Below are 25166 nucleotides of genomic sequence, written 5' to 3'. Positions count from 1 at the left end.
AGCCAAGGGGTTACCTCTGGGAAGAAGATTGACTGACCCCCCCAGACAGAGCCTCATAGGGTGATATTATTTTGGTAAAATCATTATGATAGTTTCTAGTTCTTTGTTTTGTATATATAGAAATATCCATCGTCAAGTGATCCAAAGCTGAGTGGACTTGAGAAGGCCAAAATTTATGCTGTACAACTTTGCAGGAGATTTCTGTATAAAGCAAAATGCCAGTTTTTATAATCAGAAATTAAACAATTATGCAGACCTGATGCTCAGGTTGGTTTGACCAGAAAATTCCTTCTATATGAAAACTACTATATGAAAACCAAGTCTCTTGTACAAAATAAAATCAGAGCCAGTTTGTTCATTTCATGATTCTTAAGGCCTAAAAGCCTCAAACAATGAACGCATGGTATATAAAGACACATCTATTAATCAAACCTTCCCAACAACAGTTTGGGGAACTTCTGCCCTGGACAGTACTGATTTTGGTCTTTAGACACAATTTCTTGGTTCATTTGACAGATTTCTCTGCATACATTTTGATGTCATCATTTCTCAGTCTTCTGGGGATCTTTCATCATTGTTTTCATATTCTGTTTATAATAAAACCATTCTTAGATTATAAATATTTAAAAATTGCAGCTTTCTCTGCATAGGGGATGGTATGCTAGAAGAAGCACTAGCATTCTTACAGTAGAGCAAGGAAGGCTTCCTAAAGGAGGGGAATAGATTGATGACTTGAAGGTCAAGCTTGGAGGAAGCTATTGGCCAAGAATGGGGTAAGCAGTTGGTTGGGTTAATCAACCAACTCAGGCACTACAGAGGATTCAAGTAAAGCATAAGTGACGGAGCCAGCTGCACAAACATTCGAAATCAATTCTGGAAATGAGAACATACATGAAACAATAAGACAGTAAATAACTGAGTGTTAAATAAATGACGTTTGTCAAAAGCTTTATTCTGCACACAGTTCCCTTTAGTATATACATTATTCTTTAACATATACCATAATTCTTGGAAACAGGAAGAAGTTAATAACTCATCCAAGATCATGGAACTTGTAAATGGAACAGCCAGGACTAGAGTTTAGGACTTTCAACTTCATAACCAAAATGATTTCAACTACATTAAACCACTTCTCTGTGATAGGTACAGTAGTTTACTTAGAAGAAAATATGGTAGGTGAGATTGCTGTAGTACTCTGGTAAAGAGGTTTAATTCATCAGGAGGCATTTAGTTTTTTTTTTTTTTTTTTTTTAATCATCATTTTATTGAGATATATTCACATACCACGCAGCCATACAAAACAAATCGTATTTTCGATTGTTTACAGTACCATTACATAGTTGTACATTCATCACCTAAATCAATCCCTGACACCTTCATTAGCACACACACAAAAATAACAAGAATAATAATTAGAGTGAAAAAGAGCAATTGAAGTAAAAAAGAACACTGGGTACCTTTGTCTGTTTGTTTCCTTCCCCTATTTTTCTACTCATCCATCCATAAACTAGACAAAGTGGAGTGTGGTCCTTATGGCTTTCCCAATCCCATTGTCACCCCTCATAAGTTACATTTTTATACAACTGTCTTTGAGATTCATGGGTTCTGGGTTGTAGTTTGATAGTTTCAGGTATCCACCACCAGCTACCCCAATTCTCTAGAACCTAAAAAGGGTTGTCTAAAGTGTGCGTAAGAGTGCCCACCAGAGTGACCTCTCGGCTCGTTTTGGAATCTCTCTGCCACTGAAGCTTATTTCATTTCCTTTCACATCCCCCTTTTGGTCAAGAAGATGTTCTCCGTCCCACGATGCTGGGTCTACATTCCTCCCCGGGAGTCATATTCTACGTTGCCAGGGAGATTCACTCCCCTGGGTGTCTGATCCCACGTAGGGGGGAGGGCAGTGATTTCACCTTTCAAGTTGGCTTAGCCAGAGAGAGAGGGCCACATCTGAGCAATAAAGAGGCATTCAGGAGGAGACTCTTAGGCACAAATATAGGGAGGCCTAGCCTCTCCTTTGCAGCAACCGTCTTCCCAAGGGTAAAACTTATGGTAGAGGGCTCAACCCATCAAACCACCAGTCCCCTATGTCTGTGGTCATGTTAGCAACCATGGAGGTGGGGTAGGCGAATACCCCTGCATTCTCCACAGGCTCCTCAAGGGGGCACTACATCTTTTTTTTTTTAACTTGTTTTTCTTTCTTTTTTTTTTTTTTTTTAACTTTCCCTTCTTTTTTAAATCAACTGTATGAAAAAAAAAGTTAAAAAGAAAACAAACATACAATAAAAGAACATTTCAAAGAGACCATAACAAGGGAGTAAGAAAAAGACAACTAACCTAAGATAACTGCTTAACTTCCAACATGTTCCTACTTTACCCCAAGAAAGTTACATAATATAGCAACATTTCTGTGAACTTGTTCCTACTATATCCATCAGAAATTAACAGACCATAGTCATTTCTGGGCATCCCCAGAACGTTAAATAGCTTATCTGTTCTTCTTGGATTATTGTTCCCCCTTCCTTAATTGCTCTCTACTGCTAGTTCCCCTACATTCTACATTATAAACCATTTGTTTTATATTTTTCAAAGTTCACATTAGTGGTAGCATATAATATTTCTCTTTTTGTGCCTGGCTTATTTTACTCAGCATTATGTCTTCAAGGTTCATCCATGTTGTCATATGTTTCACAAGATCATTCTTTCTTACTGCCGTGTAGTATTCCATCGTGTGTATATACCACATTTTATTTATCCACTTATCTGTTGAAGGACATTTGGGTTGTTTCCATCTCTTGGCAATTGTGAATAATGCTGCTATGAACATTGGCGTGCAGATATCTGTTCGTGTCACTGCTTTCCGATCTTCCGGGTATATACCGAGAAGTGAAATCGCTGGATCGAATGGTAGCTCTATATCTAGTTTTCTAAGGAACTGCCAGACTGACTTCCAGAGTGGCTGAACCATTATACAGTCCCACCAACAATGAATAAGAGTTCCAATTTCTCCACATCCCCTCCAGCATTTGTAGTTTCCTGTTTGTTTAATGGCAGCCGTTCTAACCGGTGTTAGATGGTATCTCATTGTGGTCTTAATTTGCATCTCTCTAATAGCTAGTGAAGCTGAACATTTTTTCATGTGTTTCTTGGCCATTTGTATTTCCTCTTCAGAGAACTGTCTTTTCATATCTTTTGCCCATTTTATAATTGGGCTGTCTGTACTGTTGTCATTGAGTTGTAGGATTTCTTTGTATATGCAAGATATCAGTCTTTTGTCAGATACATGGTTTCCAAAAATTTTTTCCCATTGAGTTGGCTGCCTCTTTACCTTTTTGAGAAATTCCTTTGAGGTGCAGAAACTTCTAAGCTTGAGGAGTTCCCATTTATCTATTTTCTCTTTTGTTGCTTGTGCTTTGGGTGTAAAGTCTAGGAAGTGGCCGCCTAATACAAGGTCTTGAAGATGTTTTCCTACATTATCTTCTAGGAGTTTTATGGTACTTTCTTTTATATTGAGATCTTTGGTCCATTTGGAGTTAATTTTTGTGTAGGGGGTGAGGTAGGGGTCCGCTTTCATTCTTTTGGATATGGATATCCAACTGTCCCAGCCCCATTTATTGAAAAGACCATTATGGCTCAGTTCAGTGACTTTGGGGGCCTTATCAAAGATCAGTCGGCCATAGATCTGAGGGTCTATCTCCGAATTCTGAATTCGATTCCATTGATCTATATGTCTATCTTTGTGCCAGTACCATGCTGTTTTGGCAACTGTGGCTTTATAATAAGCTTCAAAGTCAGGGAGTGTAAGTCCTCCCACTTCGTTTTTCTTTTTTAGAGTGTCTTTAGCAATTCGAGGCATCTTCCCTTTCCAAATAAATTTGATAACTAGCTTTTCCAAGTCTGCAAAGTAGGTTGTTGGAATTTTGATTGGGATCGCATTGAATCTGTAGATGAGTTTGGGTAGAATTGACATCTTAATGACATTTAGCCTTCCTATCCATGAACATGGAATATTTTTCCATCTTTTAAGGTCCCCTTCTATTTCTTTTAGTAGAGTTATGTAGTTTTCTTTGTATAGGTCTTTTACATCTTTGGTTAAGTTTATTCCTAGGTACTTGATTTTTTTAGTTGCTATTGAAGATGGTATCTTTTTCTTGAGTGTCTCTTCAGTTTGTTCATTTCTAGCATATAGAAACATTACTGACTTATGTGCATTAATCTTGTATCCCGCTACTTTGCTAAATTTGTTTATTAGCTCTAGTAGCTGTATCGTCGATTTCTCAGGGTTTTCTAGATATAAGATCATATCATCTGCAAACAATGACAGTTTTACTTCTTCTTTTCCAATTTGGATGCCTTTTATTTCTTTGTCTTGCCAGATTGCCCTGGCTAGCACTTCCAGCACAATGTTGAATAACAGTGGTGACAGCGGGCATCCTTGTCTTGTTCCTGATCTTAGAGGGAAGGCTTTCAGTCTCTCACCATTGAGTACTATGCTGGCTGTGGGTTTTTCGTATATGCTCTTTATCATGTTGAGGAAGTTTCCTTCAATTCCTACCTTTTGAAGTGTTTTTATCAAAAAGGGATGTTGGATTTTGTCAAATGCTTTTTCAGCATCGATTGAGATGATCAATTGATTTTTCCCTTTCGAGTTTTTAATGTGTTGTAATACATTGATTGTTTTTCTTATGTTGAACCATCCTTGCATGCCTGGAATGAACCCCACTTGGTCATGGTGTATGATTTTTTTAATGTGTCTTTGGATTCTATTTGCAAGTATTTTGTTGAGGATTTTTGCATCTATATTCATTAGGGAGATTGGCCGGTAGTTTTCCTTTTTTGTAGCATCTTTGCCTGGTTTTGGTATTAGATTGATGTTAGCTTCATAAAATGAGTTAGGTAGTGTTCCATTTTCTTCAATGTTTTGAAAGAGTTTGAGTAAGATTGGTGTCAGTTCTTTCTGGAAAGTTTGGTAGAATTCCCCTGTGAAGCCATCTGGCCCTGGGCATTTATTTGTGGGAAGATTTTTGATGACTGATTGGATCTCTTTGCTTGTGATGGGTTGGTTGAGGTCTTCTATTTCTTCTCTGGTCAGTCTAGGTTGTTCATATGTTTCCAGGAAATTGTCCATTTCTTCTACATTATCCAGTTTTTTGCCATACAGTTGTTCATAATATCCTCTTATAATTTTTTTAATTTCTTCAGGATCTGCAGTTATGTCACCTTTTTCATTGATTATTTTGTTTATATGGGTCTTCTCTCTTTTTGATTTTGTCAGTCTAGCTAGGGGCTTGTCAATCTTGTTGATCTTCTCAAAGAACCAACTTTTGGTGATATTTATCCTCTCTATTGTTTTTTTGTTCTCTATGTCATTTATTTCTGCTTTAATCCTTGTTATTTCTTTTCTTGTACTTGGTTTAGGATTGGTTTGCTGTTCATTTTCTAGCTTCTTCAGTTGATCCATTAGTTCTTTGATTTTGGCTCTTTCTTCCTTTTTAATATATGCGTTTAGTGCTATAAATTTCCCCCTTAGCACTGCTTTTGCTGCATCCCATAGGTTTTGGTCTGTTGTGTTCTCATTTTCATTCGTCTCTATATATTTAGCAATTTCTCTTGCTATTTCTTCTTTAACCCACTGATTGTTTAGGAGTGTGTTGTTTAACCTCCAGGTATTTGTGAATTTTCTAAGTCTCTGATGGTTATTGACTTCTAATTGTATTCCATTGTGGTCAGAGAATGTGCTTTGAATAATTGCAATCTTTTTAAATTTATTGAGGCTTGTTTTATGTCCCAGCATATGATCTATTCTGGAGAAAGTTCCGTGAGCACTAGAAAAGTATGTGTATCCTGGTGATTTGGGATGTAATGTCCTGTATATGTCTGTTAAATCTAATTCATTTATCAGATTGTTTAGGTTTTCAATTTCCTTATTGGTCTTCTGTCTGGTTGATCTATCTATAGGAGAGAGTGATGTGTTGAAGTCTCCCACAATTATTGTGGAAACATCAATTGCTTCCTTTAGTTTTGCCAGTGTTTCTCTCATGTATTTTGTGGCACGTTGATTGGGTGCATAGACATTTACGATTGTTATTTCTTCTTGCTGAATTGCCCCTTTTATTAGTATGTAGTGGCCTTGTTTGTCTCTCAAAACATCCCTGCATTTGAAGTCTATTTTATCTGAGATTAATATTGCTACACCTGCTTTCTTTTGGCTGTAGCTTGCATGAAATATTTTTTTCCATCCTTTCACTTTCAGTTTCTTTGTGTCCCTGTGTCTAAGATGAGTCTCTTGTATGCAACATATGGATGGTTCATTTTTTTTGATCCATTCTGCGAATCTATATCTTTTAATTGGGGAGTTTAATCCATTTACATTCAGCGTTATAACCGTGAAGACATTTCTTGAATCGGCCATCTTATCCTTTGGTTTATGTTTGCCATATTTTTCCCTCTCTCTATTAATATCCTTTATTGTACCCATACCGAATCTCTTTAGTACTGAACCTTTCTCCAAGTCTCTCTGTCCTGTCTTTGTTTCTCTGTCTGTAGGGCTCCCTTTAGTATCTCCAGTAGGGCAGGTCTCTTGTTAGCAAATTCTCTCAGCATTTGTTTGTCTGTGAAAAATTTAAGCTCTCCCTCAAATTTGAAGGAGAGCTTTGCTGGATAAAGTATTCTTGGCTGGAAGTTTTTCTCACTCAGAATTTTAAATATATCGTGCCACTGCCTTCTTGCCTCCATGGTGGCTGCTGAGTAGTCACTACTTAGTCTTATGCTGTTTCCTTTGTATGTGGTGAATTGCTTTTCTCTTGCTGCTTTCAGAACTTGCTCCTTCTCTTCTGTGTTTGACAGTGTGATCAGTATATGTCTCGGAGTGGGTTTATTTGGATTTATTCTATTTGGAGTTCGCTGAGCATTTATGATTTGTGTATTTATGTTGTTTAGAAGATTTGGGAAGTTTTCCCCAACAATTTCTTTGAATACTCTTCCTAGACCTTTACCCTTTTCTTCCCATTCTGGGACACCAATGAGTCTTATATTTGGACGTTTCATATTATCTATCATATCCCTGAGGTCCATTTCGATTTTTTCAATTTTTTTCCCCATTCTTTCTTTTATGCTTTCATTTTCCATTCTGTCATCTTCCAGGTCACTGATTCGTTGTTCAACTTCCTCTAGTCTTGTACTATGAGTGTCCAGAATCTTTTTAATTTGGTCAACAGTTTCTTTAATTTCCATAAGATCATCCATTTTTTTATTTCATCTTGCAATGTCTTCTTTATGCTCTTCTAGAGTCTTCTTGATTTCCTTTATATCCCGTAGTATTGTCTCGTTGTTCATCTTTAGTTCTTTGAGTAGCTGCTCTAGGTGCTGTGTCTCTTCTGGTCTTTTGATTTGGGTGCTTGGGCTTGGGTTATCCATATCGTCTGGTTTTTTCATATGCTTTATAATTTTCTGTTGTTTTTGGCCTCGTGGCATTTGCTGAACTTGATAGGGTTCTTTTAGGGTTTGTAGACCTATTGAAGTCCTTATCTCTAATTTATCAGATCTACAGCTTCGTGGAGTGCACTTTCTCTAACTAACCAGCAGGTGGCATCCACGAGCCACCTGTTCTCCACAAGCCAGTTCTCCCCTGCTTAGCCTTTTTGGTGAGTGGGGGAGTGAGTCTTGTGGGGCTCAATTGGTGTACCAAGCTTGCGTGTGTAGTTGGTGTTGCCTGCCCTGTATGTGGGGCGTGTTTCTGGGCAGTCGGGGAGGGGGGGTGGCCCTAACAATCAAATCTCCCTGGTGATCCTAGAGTTTTAAAGCTGCTGCAGTAGTCTAATCCTTCAGTTCAGTCCTGCCACAGTTTGTCTCTGCCACTGACCCACAAGTCCTTGGTATTGGCGTATGGCTCCTGAGACTTGCAAGTGGGCCCCTCTTCCAGGCCGTGCACCCCGGGTCCTCTGTTGAGGGATGACTGTGCTATGTCACAGGTAAGTGCCGTCCCCCCAGGGCAGTTCTGGGCTGCTAGACTGTGTAGGGAGGCTCCCAGTCTGCTGAAATGATGGCTGAATGGGGCTTTGTTAATTCACACTGCTCCACCTTCCCAACTCTGGGACAATCAGCTGAGGTTGCAGGGAAGGCTAATGTCCACGCCCAGTTTTGTGATGTGTGCCTGTTATTTGAAGCACTTCCGTCACACTGGGTTGTCTGGGGCAGCTCTGGGCTATGGGGCTGGCGATGGGCAGGAGTGTTTCCTGTCCACCAGGATGGTGGCTGTGAGCGGACACCCCCGTTTTCTTGGGAAGTTGTGGTGTTTAGTGAATTTTCTCAGTCACTGGATTATTGCCTTTTGTCTCAGAGGTCTCTTAGTTCTGCTCTTGACTGAGGTGCCCAAATTGAAAGTCTTTGAAGCTTTCTGTATTGGGCTTCTTAGAGTAATTGTTTTAGAAAAAGAAAAAAGGATTAAAAAAAAAAAAAAAAAAGGGCCCTCCTCAGAGATCTAATGGGTTATTGAAATGCTAATAGACAAAGCAACCAGGGCCATTAAGGAAAGGTCCACAGGGTAGAGAGATCAGCTTTTCTTGGGGATTTGCATATGCGCCTCAAGGCCTGAGCTCCGACCTTCCCCTTTCTGTGTTCACCAGAACTCCAAAAATCCTCTGCTTTTATTTTGGAGTTTTTCGTGTTGTTTTTTTTTTTCTATGCCTGTCTCCTCTCTGCTGTGCTGGCTGCTCTCAGATTCTCTGGTGTCTGGTCTCAGTCTATCTATGGTTGGAGTCTGGATCAGTAGAATGAGTTTCCGATAAGGGCTGCCACTGCAGTTCTCCCTTCTCCTTCCCGGAGCTGACAGCCCCTCCTCCCACGGGACTGAGCCTGGCAGGGAGGGGCGCGGGTCCCCTGGCCGCAAAAACTTACAGATTTCGCTGATCTCAGCAGTTCCACATTTTCATGAGTGTTGTATGAAGTATGCCGAAAGACAGATTGCTCTGTGGTGTCCAGTCCACGCAGTTCCTGGCTTTCTACCTACTTTCCTGGAGGAGTAACTAAAATATACAGCTCACCAGTCTGCCATCTTGCCCCGCCTCTCGGCATTTAGTTTCATAAGAAATCTTTGTGAGGGTCCTGGGAGGACAGGGAGTAGAGAGCAGCAACAGAAAACCTTTGCCATGTGTAATGACTTATCTTCAAGGAGTCACAGGAAGTCTGCAAAGGAACAACTCAGGATGAGAGATGACAGGGTCATAATCAAGGCAGCCTTGGTCAAAGCAATAGAAGGAGATGGACAGATGCTAAAGACGCTCTGGGGGCCCCAATGACAGGGGCTGGCCAAGGATAAAAAAGGATAAAGCCTACCTAAAAACGATCGTGGCAGTTTTTGCTTAGATTGCATTGCCCACCATGATGTGGAAGTATTGGAGATTCCAAAATGAGAAGATGAACATTTTGGTCTTTGTGATTAATGTGAAAAATGATTGAGACCTTACATTTGAAATGTCTTATGGACAGAATGTTGCATTGGGCTGGTGATGGAGTAGATGGGAACGGGAGAGGCTAAGGAAGGGGAATTGAGAGGATATACCTGAGAGCTAATGGGGTCATTCTTGTTACTTTTGTCTGTGCCATGTGGTTCTGGAAAGACACTGACAGCTCCAGCAAGTCTTTCTTGGCATGTCCAGGTTTTCCCCACTCATTGAATATTTGTATGGTGGATAATTTATCACCATAAATATTTGCTTCTATTTTCCCAGTTGTTTATTTTGTTATCTCCTGACCTTATTTTTAACCTCTCTAGGTGCCTTTCTGTTTATTTGTTGACCCTGATGCTCTGAGTTCCCCCCAATTTAGTATCAATAGTGAACTCCAAAGGTAAACAAGCCAAAACCGTATGCTTGGAGTGTCAAGTCATTCATCCTTTTCCCCCTCTTTGTCTTATTTTTCTTATCTTCCTCTTCCTCTCTATTAATAAATACTTGAGTCATTTAAAACTATGTGACAGGCATTTCCTCAGCAAGAGACAGACTCTGGAACAAAAGCTTAAAAACACTGAAGTTGAAAGAGCACGGTGTAAGCTGCAGTCATTTGCATTTTACCTCCACGACTTTGGCTGTATTTGCAAACTATGTTTTATTTAAATTGAGTCATTAATTTTACTCAAATTAGTTTTTTATAAGGGAAAACTTTATGTCAACACTGAAAAATTTAAAACATTTTAAAATGCATATTACAATCCGTAATTATTAAAAAAAAGTTTATCTGTATCACTATATACAATGTACCCCTAGTGGAGGGACTGAATGAGACTACTTTATATTCAAAGTGTTATGGAAAATTGTGCTCTAACTCTTTCAAAGGTCTTCGTGTTGAATAAGAATTTGTCTCCTCCCATCTATTATTTCTGGTTTTGTCCTCAGGAGCAATACAAAGTACATTTTTCTTTTTTATCATATGTCACATGCCTTTAAATATTTGAAGACATTTCCTTTTGCGTCTTCTTCCCTCTTGACTAACCACCCTTGGTTCCATCTCTCTGTTCATGTGTACTCCATTCCCGTGTTTCTCCTGATGTGGTCATTGTGGACTCTTTCCACCAAATGAACTCAGGTTTTGAATCCTGGCTCGTCCATCTCCCTTTTTGAAGAACAGTTCTGGGACTTGACACAGTTCTTCAGATGAATTCTGACCACTGTAGAGACAGTGGGGTTTCACCCATGCTTATTCTGGGCACTGTTTTTCTACTTACTGGGTATAAAATTCTAGTACTTCAAAAAAAAAAAAGTGATTTCATCATACTGTACACTCATATTTTGGTGCTGGTTGCCTTATACCACCAGTTTTTTTTTTTTACTTCATCCCAGTTCTTTCCTATTGTATGCCTGCACAATGAAAAAAAAATTAAATGGGAAGATTTTTCATTAATCCTTATTGAATGTAATTTTGCTGATTTGGGGCCTTGTTCCAGACTTTATTCTGAATCCTATTCCTTCCTTTCTGTCCTTTAATATTTAACTATCTTTTCAACTTAGGATAATCAATAATTTTGATAAATAAATCTCCATTCAAGCCATTCATAAGATGTTGAGCTGTATAAAGTCAGGGGCAAAGCCCTGTGGTACCCCACAGGGGAATTCGCTGAGACTAACTTCCATCCAGTGAGACTTGTGCCATTAGGACATGGGCTGTAAACTTAATTTATTATTTCCAGTTACTTGTTCCTCCTATTAAAAACCACGGAAAACATTTGTCTATCTTAATTTGGAGAGGGGGGAGTTTGAGGCATTTTTCTCATATCTTATGTTTTTCCATAAATCACTAACAGGTAATTAGTTCTGGAAATATTGTCAGTTCTCTGGGTTTCATTTATCTGGGGCAAGAGACTTGAACTCATGTAAAATGCCCAGATGTAGTATTTTTTTAAAAAAATGCAATTTTATTGAGATATATTCATGCACCATATAATCCATCCAAATCCATACAATCAGTAGCTCACAGTATCATCATATAGTTGTGCATTCATCACCACGATCAATTTAAGAACATTTTCATTACTCTAAAAAAATGAAAATAAAAAAGAACATCCCAAAACATACCCTTTACCCCCCCATTATTTATTTATATATATATACTATCTTTATTTTATTACTCATCTGCCTATACACTGGATAAAGGGAGTATCAGTCACAAGGTTTTCACAATCGAACGGTCACCCCATAAGCGCTATATACTTATACAATCATCTTTAAGAATCAAGACTACTGGATTACAGTTCAACACTTTCAAGTATTTCCTTCCATCTATTCTAATACACTCAAAACTAAAAAAGAATACCAGATGTGCTTTTATTGCTTCATTTATTCTGTCTCCAGTTTCTACAAAAATGTTTTTTACCCTGTCCAATTTGAGAATCATTCTTAATGGAGAAGAAAGAATAAAATTCCTTATTTCTTTGCCTCTGGATTCTTGAATCCCGTGTGTGTGTGTGTGTGTGTGTGTGTGTTTGTGTGTGTGTGTGTGTAAGCACTAATTGCCTCTCATGGGAGAGATTCCTTCATTTATTCATTCAATACTTAATGGAGCTCCCTGATCTTAAGGAGTTTATAGTATAGGAGGAGAGAAATAAAAATAATCAGAAAAGTGGAATATGAGCAGAGATGCTAAAAGCATAGGGACTGGATTGATTTGTCAGAGTTCCAACCTTGTCAGGGTTGCTCTGGTTGGTTGTGAAAGTTGTGCACTGCATATTCCAAGGGGTGCCACCCATAAAGACATCAAGCCATACAACTACATGCAGTGGCCTGAATCCTGCATCCATTACACATTAGCTCTATATCCTTGCTCAAACTACTTAACTCTAATATGCCTCATTTTTCAAATCTTTAGAATGAGGGAAATAATTGTTCCTGTCTCATAGGGTTGTGATGAACTTTAAATAATCTATCTAGTGCATTTATCCCAGTCCTTGGTACTTATTGAGTATGAATACCATAAATGTTTTTATTATTAATACAATGTCATTGTGCTGTAATAGAAAGTACACAGGGAGCCATGAAAGCACAGGGAGGGCTGCCTGGCCCAGTTTGGAATGGGGAGGAAGGGAAGGTCAGAGAAGGGAGTTGATGGCTGGACCTGGTGGTGAAGCTGGGCTAGGGGTTACCCTCGCAGAGAAGCATGGAAGAGCATCCCTGGTGGGGAAATAGTATGGAGAGAGTGACCTTAGATGAGCCAGAGAAAACCAGACCTGCCAAGGCTGAGTGAGATTTTAACATGAAATTTCTTGATTCCTTCTCTTAGGTGACACATCACTGAATTTACTCTTCTTTATTTTCCCTCATCTAGTCTCAGGATTATTTTGTTTTGCTAATGTGTATTTAAATTTTGGGATTCTGAGGAGAACTTTGAGCAGCATCTCCTTTCTTTGTCATGATTGTTGCAAATTAAATATATCTCCAAAGATGGTGGCTCCTTCTTTTCTTGGTGCCTGGAAGCATAAGCTTCTTGGCTAGGATTGTAGAGGTCTGTGTAGTCCATGGCCTATAATGTGGCCCACAGACATGCTCTGCTTAGTCCTACAGTGCTTTAAAAACTCTTAATCAGTCAAAAAATTTTAAAAAAAGATTCATAAGAGAAATCTTAATTTCCAACTTCTGTTAAAAAATGGGACAACATGCCCCTCTGACCAATGGTCTTGCTTGGTAGCAGTCAGGTAAAACATGAGCCAGTTCCTGTGATTCCCAGCAGCCAGTCTCTGGGGCAAGTCTCCTTGACTAGTGAAAGTGGGAAAATGAAAGTCCGATAGGGCTATGTTTCTCGTTCCATGTCTGCTTCACCCATCACCATTCACAGCTTCTCTCTATCCTTCCCTCTTTTCAGCTTCCCCCTTCCTACTCAAAGACCAAGATCACGGGCAAAACAGCCAGATGGCACAGAGAGTTGACCCCAAACAGCACTGTTTACAGCAGCCCTGGCCCCTATAAGCAATTACTGTGGTACACACTCACATGCTCTCAGTTTAGAGTGTGCATTCTGGAGTCAGAGAGATGGAGCCAGAGTGTAGCATCTCCATTGACTCACTGTGTGGTCTTAGGCAATTTGCTTAACCTGTAAACCTCAATGTCTTCATTGATAAAAAGGGAATACATAATAGACCTGCTTCACAAAGTGTTTCTAAGGATGAAATGCAAATGTGTGTCAAACCCTTAGAATATGGTCTTTTTCATGGTTAGCACTCAATAGATTCTTAATGTTCTTCTCTTCTGTCTTTGTCCACCTCTTTGATTTCTTAAATTCCTGGAGATGACATTGCTGAGCCAACAGAGGCTATGAATGTATATGAAAGCTTTTGACACACAAATTAATGTCCTTTCCAGATACTAATTTACACCCCATCAGCAGTTCATACTAGGGTCTATTTTCAGACCTTCAACACTGGGGATTATCATTTTAAAAAAACTGCTACTAGTATTTCATTGTTTTAAATTTGTATTTCTTTGATTACTGTGAGGTTGAATATTTTTTCATAGATTCATTGGGCATTTATATCTCTCAGTGAATTGTGTCTTTATGTCCTATACTTACTTTTCCATTGAGTTTGTAAACTCTTCTAAATTTCTCTAAGAGCTCTTTATACAAAGTCATTAATCTAATGTATGTATCATTTATGTTGCAAATAATTCAGTCCCAGCCTGTTATTTTAATTTGCATTTTAATTTCACATAACTGAACAGCATGGTTCACCTCTACAGGGTCTCTAAATACTAACCTCCTGGTGTTTCTCAAAGGGGATGGACGGACGTGCTGGTTTGGATGTATTATGTCCCCCAAAATGACATTATCTTTGATGTAGTCTTGTGTGAGCAGGAAAGTATTGGTGTTGTTTGGGTTGGAGACTTTTGATTGGATGTTTCCATGGAGATGTGATCATTCAACTGTGGGCGAGATCTTTCATTGGATAATTTCCATGGAGGTGTGGCCCCGCCCATTCAGCATGGGCCTTGATTAGTTTACTGGGGCTCTATATAAGCTCAGACAGAAGGAGTGAGTTTGCTAAAGCCAAGAGGGACACTTGGAAGAATGCACAGAAAGCTGAGAGAGTAGCTGCAGATGACAGTTTGAAGATGGCCGTTGAAAGCAGACTGTTGCTCCAGAGAAGCTAAGAGAGGACAAACACTCCAAGAGCAACTGAGAGTGACATTTTGAAGAGGAGCTGTGGCCTAGAGTGGAACATCCTGGGAGAAAGCTATTTTGAAACCAGAACTTGTAGCAGACACCAGCCATGTGCCTTTCCAGCTAACAGAGGTTTTCCAGCTGCCATTGTCCATCCTCCAGTGAAGGTACCCTATTGTTGATGCATTACCTTGGACACTTTATGGCTTTAAGACTGTAACTGTGTAAGCAAATAAACCCCCTTTATAAAAGCCAATCCATTTCTGGTGTTTTGCATTCCAGCAGCATTAGCAAACTAGAACAATGGATGTTTAGCAAGTTACTTAACTTCTCTAGGCTTCAGTTTCTCCGTCTGTGAAAAGAAGAGGTTGGACTAGAAAATTGTTGTTTTTAGGTTTGAAATTTTATGATTTTATATAAACATTTGTTCAGTATATAGTGTTATTTCTTACTTCATATTTTACATCAATATATGATAATAATAACCATAAGCATAACTGCTCCCTAAGCTACTTTGGTATGTCTTGAGATTCTTGAGCAAAGATTCTCAGTAATTAATGGTGTTTTGGAGGAGTAGTTTATAATAAATGGATATTTAGATATATGGCTATATGGGTATGTGGGTATATGGATATATTTTATTTTGCTATATTTATATATATTTGTTCATTATTTGTATATAATATGCCCATATAAAATAAAATTCTCCCAGGATTCAAGAATTAAAATCTTATATATATGTTTTTTTTTGTTTTGGGCGGGAATTTTTACTTTTGCGTCATTGAAGCCGCTATAAATTACATCTATTTTTGTTAAAAGGTATTTGATGCAGTTAACACTACATATTCTGACTTTAAGAACAACTTTTTGAAAAGGCTGTCAGCTGAGGTTCCTATTGCCAGTAGCCCCATTACCACAAGATGGCGGCAAAGCCAAACCAGGGATTTGGCAGCTCTCTCCTTTGGGGAAGAACATTCAACTACTGACCTTCCAGAATCTTCTGCAACAGTGCTGAAGCTAACACCTGAGAAAGAGACCTTGATTCCAGGTAAGGTGATAAGAATATATGCCACAGTCTAGTTCTGAAATGTTAAAAAATGATATATTCCTGAGAGAATCTGTCTTGTAGAAGTATCTAGTTTTCCCCTAAAAGAGGAGAAAAGCAGGAGACTGCCTTTCTCCTCTTGTATCTTTGAATTAGAAATTTCCAAGTTGGGGGTGTGGCATGAAATAAAGATGAAAGAAAGTATGTCATGTTTTAAGTATGTTTCTGAGACTTGTATTGGTAGATAGATGATCACTTTTGTCAAGATATGTAAGTATGTTTGTATGTATATATATGTATATACATACAAATATATGTATGTTCTTGTTTTGCAAAGTATAGAATTTCAATGACTGATAAGATTTCAGTTCTATGGCAGTTAAGAAAAACGCATATCAGTAATTAAAGAATCAGGTGTGAAATGGATGTAAAGGATGGATACGGGAGAGGATGAGGAAGAAAAAGTAAAAGGAAGGAAGCAAGAGAAAGAGAGAAGAGAAAAGGAAAGATGAGAGTGAAAGAGAAACTAAAGCCTGTCCCTGGCGGATGGGCACCAAATCCCTGATCTAATGAGCAGGGACCCAGAAGCCTCCTGTCAGAGCCCTGACATACAAGCTGATTCTCATTTGGGCACTGCTTTTTTACCTCCATCCTTCAGAAGCAAAACACTCAATCTGTCATCCTGTGATTTAATTCCTGTTCTTCCCGTTTGAAATCTTAGGCAACAAATTTCTTTGACCATCAGCATGTTCAGTTAAGCCACGTGTTCTCAATAGTGCCATCTCGTTTCTCAATGACATTAGAAAGTAAGTAAGACACTGCAGTCTTACAGCTTGAAAGGGAGCCCAAATCATTTTTAAACCAATGAAATTCCCATGTAACAATAAGTATCAACACTCAACATAGCTGGTCCGAGGAGTAGGAGATAAAGGGTTGTTAGAAAGATCATTTTAAGGTTGCTTTCTGAAAGAAATCTTTTGTATCTCATTGTAATTGAGGAGCAGTTTTCATGCTGATTGTTTTAGAAGAATTTCTGGCTGAAATTAGAGGCTCACTTTTCATTTATAAGCCCTAAATTAATTTATTGGTGCTTTTCCTATAAGGCATTGAGTGAAAATTCAAAACTCTAAGAGACAGACATCAGTCAAAAGGACGTTACAAGAAAGTTCATATTATTTTCTGCTTAAGTTGATACTGGCTATTAATCAGATGTAGTGGTTTCTCAGTGTTTTGCTGGTGAAGTTTCTTTCTTTTTGTTTGAGAAGAATGAATATTGAAGATCCTCCCATCCTAAAAGGGACATGTGCAGAGGTTTTCATTTTTTAAAAAATTCAGTTTTATTGAGATATATTCACATACCATACAATCATCCATGGTGTACAATCATCTGTTCACAGTACCATCATTTGGTTGTGCATTCATCACCCCAATTATTTTTGAACACTTTCCTTATACCAGAAAGAATAAAAATAAGAATAAAAAATAAAAGTAAAAAAGAACACCCAAATCATCCCCCCCATCCCATCCTGTTTTTCATTTATATTTTTCCCCATTTTTCTACTCATCCATCCATACACTGGATGGGAGAGTGTGATCCGCAAGGTTTTCACAATCACACTGTCAGCCCTTGTAAGCTACACTGCTATGCAATCGTCTTCAAGAGTCAAGGCTACTGGGTTGAAGTTTGATAGTTTCAGGTTTTTACTTCTAGCTATTCTAATACACTAAAAACCTAAAATGGGATATCTATATAGTGCATAAGAATACCCTCCAGAGTGACCTCTCAACTCCGTTTGAAATCTCTCAGCCACTGAAACTTTGTTTCATTTCACATTCCCCTTTTGGTCAGAAAGATGTTCTCAATCCCATGATGCTGGTTCCAGGTTCATCCCCAGGAGTCATATACTGCTTTGCCAGGGAGATGTTCACCCCTGGGAGTCAGGTCCCATGTAGAGGGGAGGGCAATGAGTTACCTGCTGAGTGGGGTTAGCTAGAGAGAGAGAGGCCACATCTGAGCAACAAAAAGGTACTCAGGGGGAGACTCTTATGTGCAATTACAAGCAGGTTTAGCCTCTCCTTTGCAGCAATGAACTTCTAAGGCAAGCCCCAAGACAGAGCCCTCAGCATACCAAACTGCCAGTCCTCAATGCTTGTGAGAACATCAGCAGCAACCCAGGTGAGGAAATCAAACACTTGCGCATTTTCCCCCAGCTCCTCAGTGGGACCCTGCATATATATTTTTATTCACAGAGGATTTTGTTTACATCATGCTCTATGGGCAAAATCTGCAATCCCCGCTCTCTTAGGCTGGTGGGCCTGATTCTTTGTTTATAACTGGGAGATCGTCAGTTACTAACATCCAATTGCAACTTCTTTCTCATTTCAGATTCTAAGAGCTAACTTCCTTTCCTCTGTATGCTTATAGAAATATCATATAAAAAAAGCAAGCATGCATAGTTTCTCAAGACAAAGAGCAAGATCTAAAACTTTACTGAAAATTTCACATTTTCATTCTGCTCCCTTGATGTAACACATGTGTCTTAGCTTCTGAGTGGCCCAGGACTGGAGGTGCTTGGCCCTAGGAGTGTTAGTGATAATTAATCAAGCCCATCTTTGTCCAAATGAAGAAGGAATTGTCACATTGCAAAACGCCAAGATTTTCCACTGGTTCCTGGGCCTCTTTGAGGAGCAAGTGATATGGCAGATACTGGGTTTTAGAGGATGACTCCACAAGGTTTTCAGAGCAGTTAAAGTCTGGTAAAGGGTGCAGGGTCATTGTAGGGCTTTCTCAATCGTGAGCAGATAACAGATATGAATACTAATGAGGCAGATAACGTTGACTGTCCTATTACTGTAACTACTGTTTCACCGACATCATCTCAAACTATCCTTGCAACATCTGTCTGCAATTGGAAGGGGTGGAGGCAAAGTGATAGACTCGTGGTGGTGTAGTGAATGCCAACGATTGGCAAAGTAATCCTCCCATAGTGGTTTCCTGGCAGGATAAATAAAACTTGGGCAACCTGGACACTCTTTGTGTCATCATTTTAAACTATTGAATTATTTGTATCCATTCTTCAAAGTGTAAATCTGTGGGTGCAGAGGGAAAGCATTTTGGCTGCTGCTGCATTCTCTCCCTGCTCTGGCGGCCACTGAGGCAGCTTCTCCCTGAGTGTTCTCTCATGGACAATCCCCAGACCCAAGGAGAGCGGTAGCTCGGGCCCTCACCTTCCGTTCCACTGTGAAAGACGCCATGAGCAAACCTCCCATCAAAGTGTTATCTTGTTTTAAAAACAAAATTCAAAGCTAAATGTCTTCTCTACAGGATCCTACAAAGAACCACAGAAGACCCTGGTCAAAGAAAGTTTTGAAACCAATAACTCTGCTTTCCATTTTTGCAAGACACCTCATTCACTGAGCAGAGGCTGGGAGGAACACACGGCCTTAAAAGGCCAGGTAGGTAAAGAGAGAAAATTCTTTCCTCTAACAAATGTGAGGAAAGAGCTGGCTTAGCTGCCCTCACAAATCAACAAGAAAAAGATGAATTCCTGATAGAAAACATGAGTGAGTGAAGAACACGAATAGAGCCACTTCATGGAAGAAATACAATGTCTATAGATTTATGAGATGGTGTTTACTTAGTATCAAAGAAATGAATAAGAGAATAACCATGAATACTGTTTTTATCAAAGAGGTAAAGGTTAAAAATGTAAGTACACATATTATTGATGCTTCCATTCTGCCCAAAGATCTCTTGCTGTAGCCATTTCCAACTATTTGGTGTCTTGTTCTGCCCTTCATAATCTCTCAGGATAAGTTTTATTCTTCCTCTATCTCATATTGTCTTTTAAATATTTCCCTTAAGTCTTTGTTGTTGTAGTTTATTTCCTAAGTACAGTTAGTGTTTTTTTTTTTTTTTTCTTTAGGTATCTCTTAATTGTTATGGTTTTAAGATCTTAGGATTCCACTCTAAATACTTTGGACATATTAAATATCAGTAGCATATTTCAGGTTTATCAAATGCAATAAAGAACCTCTCATGGAAAAGATTCCTTTGATGGAATCTTGAAAGCTTTGAGCTGGTAAAGCCATAAAGTCTCAATTAAGCAATATTACTCATTTAGTATGTGCCTCCTTCTGTGTTTGGCATATATGTCTTGCTAGAAGAACAGCAAATGTTGTGAATATAGATTTTAATTATTTGAACTTATATACAATTGGCAATGAACTGATTAGAGCAGGTCTTTTGTTGGGTGCTTTATGTGCGTGGGTTTGGGGATAGGGAAATGGCCAGGGAGTTCTACTGGGATAATTAGGGCCACTGCTGACCTCATGCTGAGTTGGGTGATTAACACCTGTCCTTACCACCCTCTACTCCCTGCCCCTCAGGACTTCCCTTTTCCTTCCCCGTATCCTGTTTAGTAACTGGTGGCATAAAGTTGGTGGCACTGTCTATGGGGACGGCAAGATACCGTTTTCATCAATTGTTCTATCAGCCAGAACATTGTCCCAGCATCACTGAAGAAACTGGGTAGGGGATAAAGGAGTATGGAGTTGCTAATGGAAACTGTTTAAGTGCTTTATGTAGAGAATCTGCTGTCATAACTAATTAGAAGTCAAATAACAAAGAATAGGGAAGATGCAAAGTGGGGTCTTTCACATTTATAGTAAATGTGTGTACGGTCTTCGTGTGGTCCTCACTGATTGCCTGGATGGAGATTCCACAAGGGCCTGCACTGACTTTGGAGACTTTCAGAATCCTCATATTATATGTGCTCTATGCTCAGTTCTTTATTAAATTAATGAGTAAATCTCTTCTAGGAAAGAGCACTCCTAGGTAGATAGAGTAGAAACCCACTGTACTGGATAGCATCGTGGTCAGCCTTGTGCTAAGTGGGATTCCGAAGAGGTGAGTTGGTTATGAAAAGTCACTCTGAGTTACTGGCCAGCAGGTTGCTTTAGGAATGTTATTTTATACCAGTACTTCTCAACTGGACCTGATTTTGCACCCAGGAGACATTTAGCAATATCTGGAGACATCTTTAATTGTACCAGTGTGTGTGTGTTTGAGTATGTGTTATTGGTGTCTAGTGGGTAAAGGCCAGAGGTGTTGCTAAATATCCCACAATGCCCAGAACAAACTCCACAACCATGAATTATCTGCCCCCAAATGTCTACAGTGCTGAGGTTGGGAAACCCTATTTTTTATGTAATTGTTCTACCACGGTTACCTAAAAAACCAGGACTCACTGACTGGCAGTGCCTTTCTTGTGATATAACATCCAGGTAAGAAACCAAAATATGAAAATGATGCTTTAGGAGAGACTTCTGTCTGAACTGTGATTATCTAGTTATTATTTTACACTCTGCTGGTTTGAATCTATTATGTACCCCACAAAAGCCACGTTCTTTTTAATTCTTTATTTTTTTAAATTTAAAACTACTTTATCAAATAAAAAACAAAAACATTTTCTTTTAATTCAATCTTGTGGGGGCAGACCTATTGTGGGTGGGATGTTTTGATTAGGTTGTGTCTATGGAGATGTGACTCACCCAATTGTGGGCGGGGCCTTTTCATTAGATTATTTCCATGGAGATGTGACCACGCCCATTCAAGGTGGGTCTTAATTAGTTTACTGGAGTCCTTAAGAGAGCTCAGGGTGAGAGAGAGAGCTCAGAGCCAACACAGACCCAGACACTTGGAGATGCAGCTGGAAAGACGTTTGAAGATGCTAAGCTAAGAGATGAAACCCAGAGTTTGCCCTGGAGAAGCTAAGAGAGGACTCCTTGAGGATTAGAGAGAAACACCTGGGAGAAACAAGCAAGGACACACAGGGGCTGAGAGAGAGAAGCTAAGAGAAACAGAAGCCCAGAGACATTTTGAGAAAGCCATTTTGAAAACCAGAACCCAGGAGAAAGGGACCAGCAGATGTCACCATGTGCCTTCCCAGCTGACAGATGAATCCTGGATGCCATTGGCTTTTCCTCAGAGAATGTAGCTACCTCTTGATGCCTTAATTTGGACATTTTCATGGCCTTAGAACTGTAAATTTGCAGCCTAATAAATCTCCATTGTTGAAAGCCAGTCCATTTCTGGTGTACTGCATTTTGGCAGCTTTAGCAAACTGGAACAGACACATAAGAATAAATATATTGTTGTGAAGGAGACAAAAATTTTCTCTGCTTTTAACCATTCTCTATTATGTTTTTAGAAAATTCCAACAAATACTTTTCTTTCCACTAATCTTCCTGTTTGTTTTTTGATCTAGGTTGGATGTAAGAGGGTCAGAAGTGCCCTTTATATGCTAGTCCAAAGAGATAGCAATTGGATTTTTATAGGCATTGGACTTAGGAAAGTTACTTAAGATTTCTGTGATGTGGTGTCCCATTTCTAATGGGTAAGGGAGTTTCCTGAAAAGGACTTCTAGGATAATTAGATTAATCCCCACATATTACAGATGAGAAAAATTGAGGCCAGAGAAAATCTCCAGAAGAGACTGAGAAAACATCTTTGGCCCGAGGACTGAGAGGCACTCCTTAAAAAAAGTCTTTCTTGTAACAAGTGGTCTTAATAATGTTCAATCTTAATGTTTGGGGAAGGTCTTTCAATTTCTGCGAATACTAGAATTATTATGTAATTTCCAATTCTTGCAGGATTTGGTGGTATCAGCAGCTTATGGTTGGTTTCCAGTCCAAAAGGATCTTTAGGCTAGAATAAAAAAAAGAGTTTTATTCTAGCTGAGTAATACCTCTAGGGAACTGTTGGGGAGATTAGAAATAATATATGAAAATACTCAGCACTCTGTTGGTTAATAGTGGTTAGTTAATAAATAATACCAATTATTGTGCTGTTGGTTTTGATGATGTGGCATCTTTGAATTTCCAAGTGAATTATCACTTGTAACTCTAAATCATGCATCACATCTGAGATATGCATATATTTTTCTAATATATTACATATATTTTTTATTCCTCTTTATGTGTATTTGTTTGTTTGCAGAAATGCCTAAACCAACTATTTTTAATCCAGAAGGACACTCATTTGGCTCATGGAAAAATGCAGCTCTGTGAGCAATCCCAATGCATTTGGAAAGGTATCTGGCACAGATTTTCTGTTTGTTCTTCTCTCCTACCTTTCTTTCTCCCTGACTGCTTCATTTCTTCCTTATCTTAAAATATATTAATTTATATATATATCAGACAAAATCAACATAATTGTAAAATTTAGATAATTCTCATAGTTCTCTGTCATAACTATCCCCATCCCAAGTCCTGTTTTCTAGGGGCAACTATGTTTAGCTCTCCAGTTATTTTCCCTGGTATTTACATCTATTTTCTAAATAATATTTGTAAACTGCTATTTCTTGCAATTTTATACTTTGTCATGTGACTTTTTAGCGTAGTAGTTAAGAACTTAGTTTTCCTCCTGCCTCGTTAATGTCCTTCAGTCTCTTGTTATGGTTATGTAACACTTTAAAAACAATATGTAGTCAATATTTACATTATATTACCATACAACTTTTATTCACTGCCAAGCTAAGTATTGCACTATAACTATGTAATTATGCCTCTTTTCTAGTATAACTCGTTGTTTTTCCTGGAATTAAAACTTGCTTTATTTTTCATTTGCATGGCTATCTGTGAAACTATTACTGTTTTTCCTAAAAGCCCCAATATTTTGTTACACAACTATCAATAACATTTTCCATGTACTCACCCATGTCAGTTCCAGGTTTTCCTTGTTGACCTCCCTCCAAGAGCCTTCTGAACATGCTGTTCATTCTCTTGCCCAATTGCACAGTTTATGATCCCAGGACGTCTCTTCTCCTATGTTAGATCCACTATCTCTTGAAAGCTATGCTGTTCTCTTTCTGGGTTTACTGGTCTGAAAATCTCCTTATTCTACATGTACACTTGATTCAGAGTTTGGCTGGTTATAAATTCTAGTTTCACTCAGCATTTGAAAGTATCACTTTATTATTTTCTAGCATTCACTTGGAGGTTGAGAAATGCTATTTTGACTCCCTATACTTTGAACGGCACCTATTTTTTCTCTTCAGATGCCCTTAGAAAAATCTCTTATCATCAGTGACCTGAAATCACATGATGATAAAGATTGGGGGTCTTTTTCCTCACTCATGGTGAATGAAATCCCACTGGGTAGACCATTTCAATCTTGGAAACTCATGTCCTTTAGTTTGTGGAAAGCCCTGAATTATTCTTTGGTAATTTCTTCACCTTTCTTTTTTTCTGTCTTTCTAAAACTATTGTGTTGGACCTTCTAGATTGAGTCTCTAATTTTCTTATCTTCTCTGCTCTACTTTTCAGTTTATTGTTCTTTTTATCTACCTAATGAGTGACCACCTCAACTCTGTCTACCAGCCTTGCTGTTAGATTTTTTTTTAATATTCATTTTATTGAGATATATTCACATACCACGCAGTCATACAAAACAAATCGTACATTCGATTGTTCACAGGACCATTACATAGTTGTACATTCATCACCAGAATCAATCCCTGACACCTTCATTACCACACACACAAAAATAACAAGAATAATAATTAGAGTGAAAAAGAGCAATTAAAGTAAAAAAGAACACTGGGTACCTTTGTCTGTTTGTTTGTTTGTTTGTTTGTTTCCCCTATTTTTCTACTCATCCATCCACAGACTAGACAAACGGGAGTGTGGTCCTTATGGCTTTCCCAATCCCATTGTCACCCCTCATAAGCTACATTTTTATACAATTGTCTTCAAGATTCATGGGTTTTGGGTTGTAGTTTGATACTTTCAGGTATCTACCACCAGCTACCCCAATTCATTAGAACCTACAAAGGGTTGTCTATATTATGCATAAGAGTGCCCACCAGAGTGACCTCTTGGGTCCTTTTGGAATCTCTCTGCCACTGAAGTGTATTTCATTTCCATTCACATCCCCCTTTTGGTCAAGAAGATGTTCTCCATCCCACGATGCCGGGTCTATGCTGTTAGATTTTTAATTTTGGTTATCCTAGTTTTAATTTTTTAAGAGCAATATCTTGTACTCTTTTTTTAAGCATCCTGTTCCTACCTCATGGTTTTAATATCTTCTCTTATTTCTCGATGATATTTTTTAGGTTTTAAGAAGAATTCCTATACTCCCTGCATTGTCTCTCTTTGCTTTGCTTTTTCTTTTTCCCTATATTTGTTTTGGTTTCCTGAAATGTGTGGTGTTCTGAAAATAGTGCTAGGGGAAAAGGGCCATGGACCACTAAATTTAGTATAAAGATTTTCTCTTAGTTTCTGTTTTTACCTCCCTAATCGTCTTTTTCCATAGTGTGGGGTCCTCTTGAGTTAAGAGATTGTCATTTTTTTATTTATCCAGGGAATAAACCTCTACTCTCTTCTGGAATGTGCATATATGTGTGTGCACATTTTTGTGGTTGTACTGTGTGTGTGTATGTGTGTGTGTGTGTGTGAACTTGATAGTCTTTCAGTCAATCAA

General features: G+C 38.6%; 1 protein-coding gene across 1 annotated transcript in view; it reads left to right on the top strand.

Moving 5' to 3' along the window:
• The window catches only part of CDC20B (cell division cycle 20B), a 70059-nt gene that overhangs the window by 23425 nt on the left and 21468 nt on the right, over nt 1-25166 (top strand). The window contains exons 3-5 of the mRNA XM_037799436.1: nt 15457-15685; nt 19008-19138; nt 22683-22776. Of these exons, the coding sequence (XP_037655364.1) occupies nt 15457-15685; nt 19008-19138; nt 22683-22776 (454 nt within the window). The remainder of the gene's footprint in view (nt 1-15456; nt 15686-19007; nt 19139-22682; nt 22777-25166) is intronic.

The sequence above is a fragment of the Choloepus didactylus genome, chromosome 11 (assembly GCF_015220235.1).
Source record: "Choloepus didactylus isolate mChoDid1 chromosome 11, mChoDid1.pri, whole genome shotgun sequence".
Taxonomy (NCBI): Eukaryota; Metazoa; Chordata; class Mammalia; order Pilosa; family Megalonychidae; genus Choloepus; species Choloepus didactylus.
The sequence above is the reverse complement of the archived record's forward strand: the minus strand, read 5'-3'. Positions and strand labels throughout refer to the sequence as shown.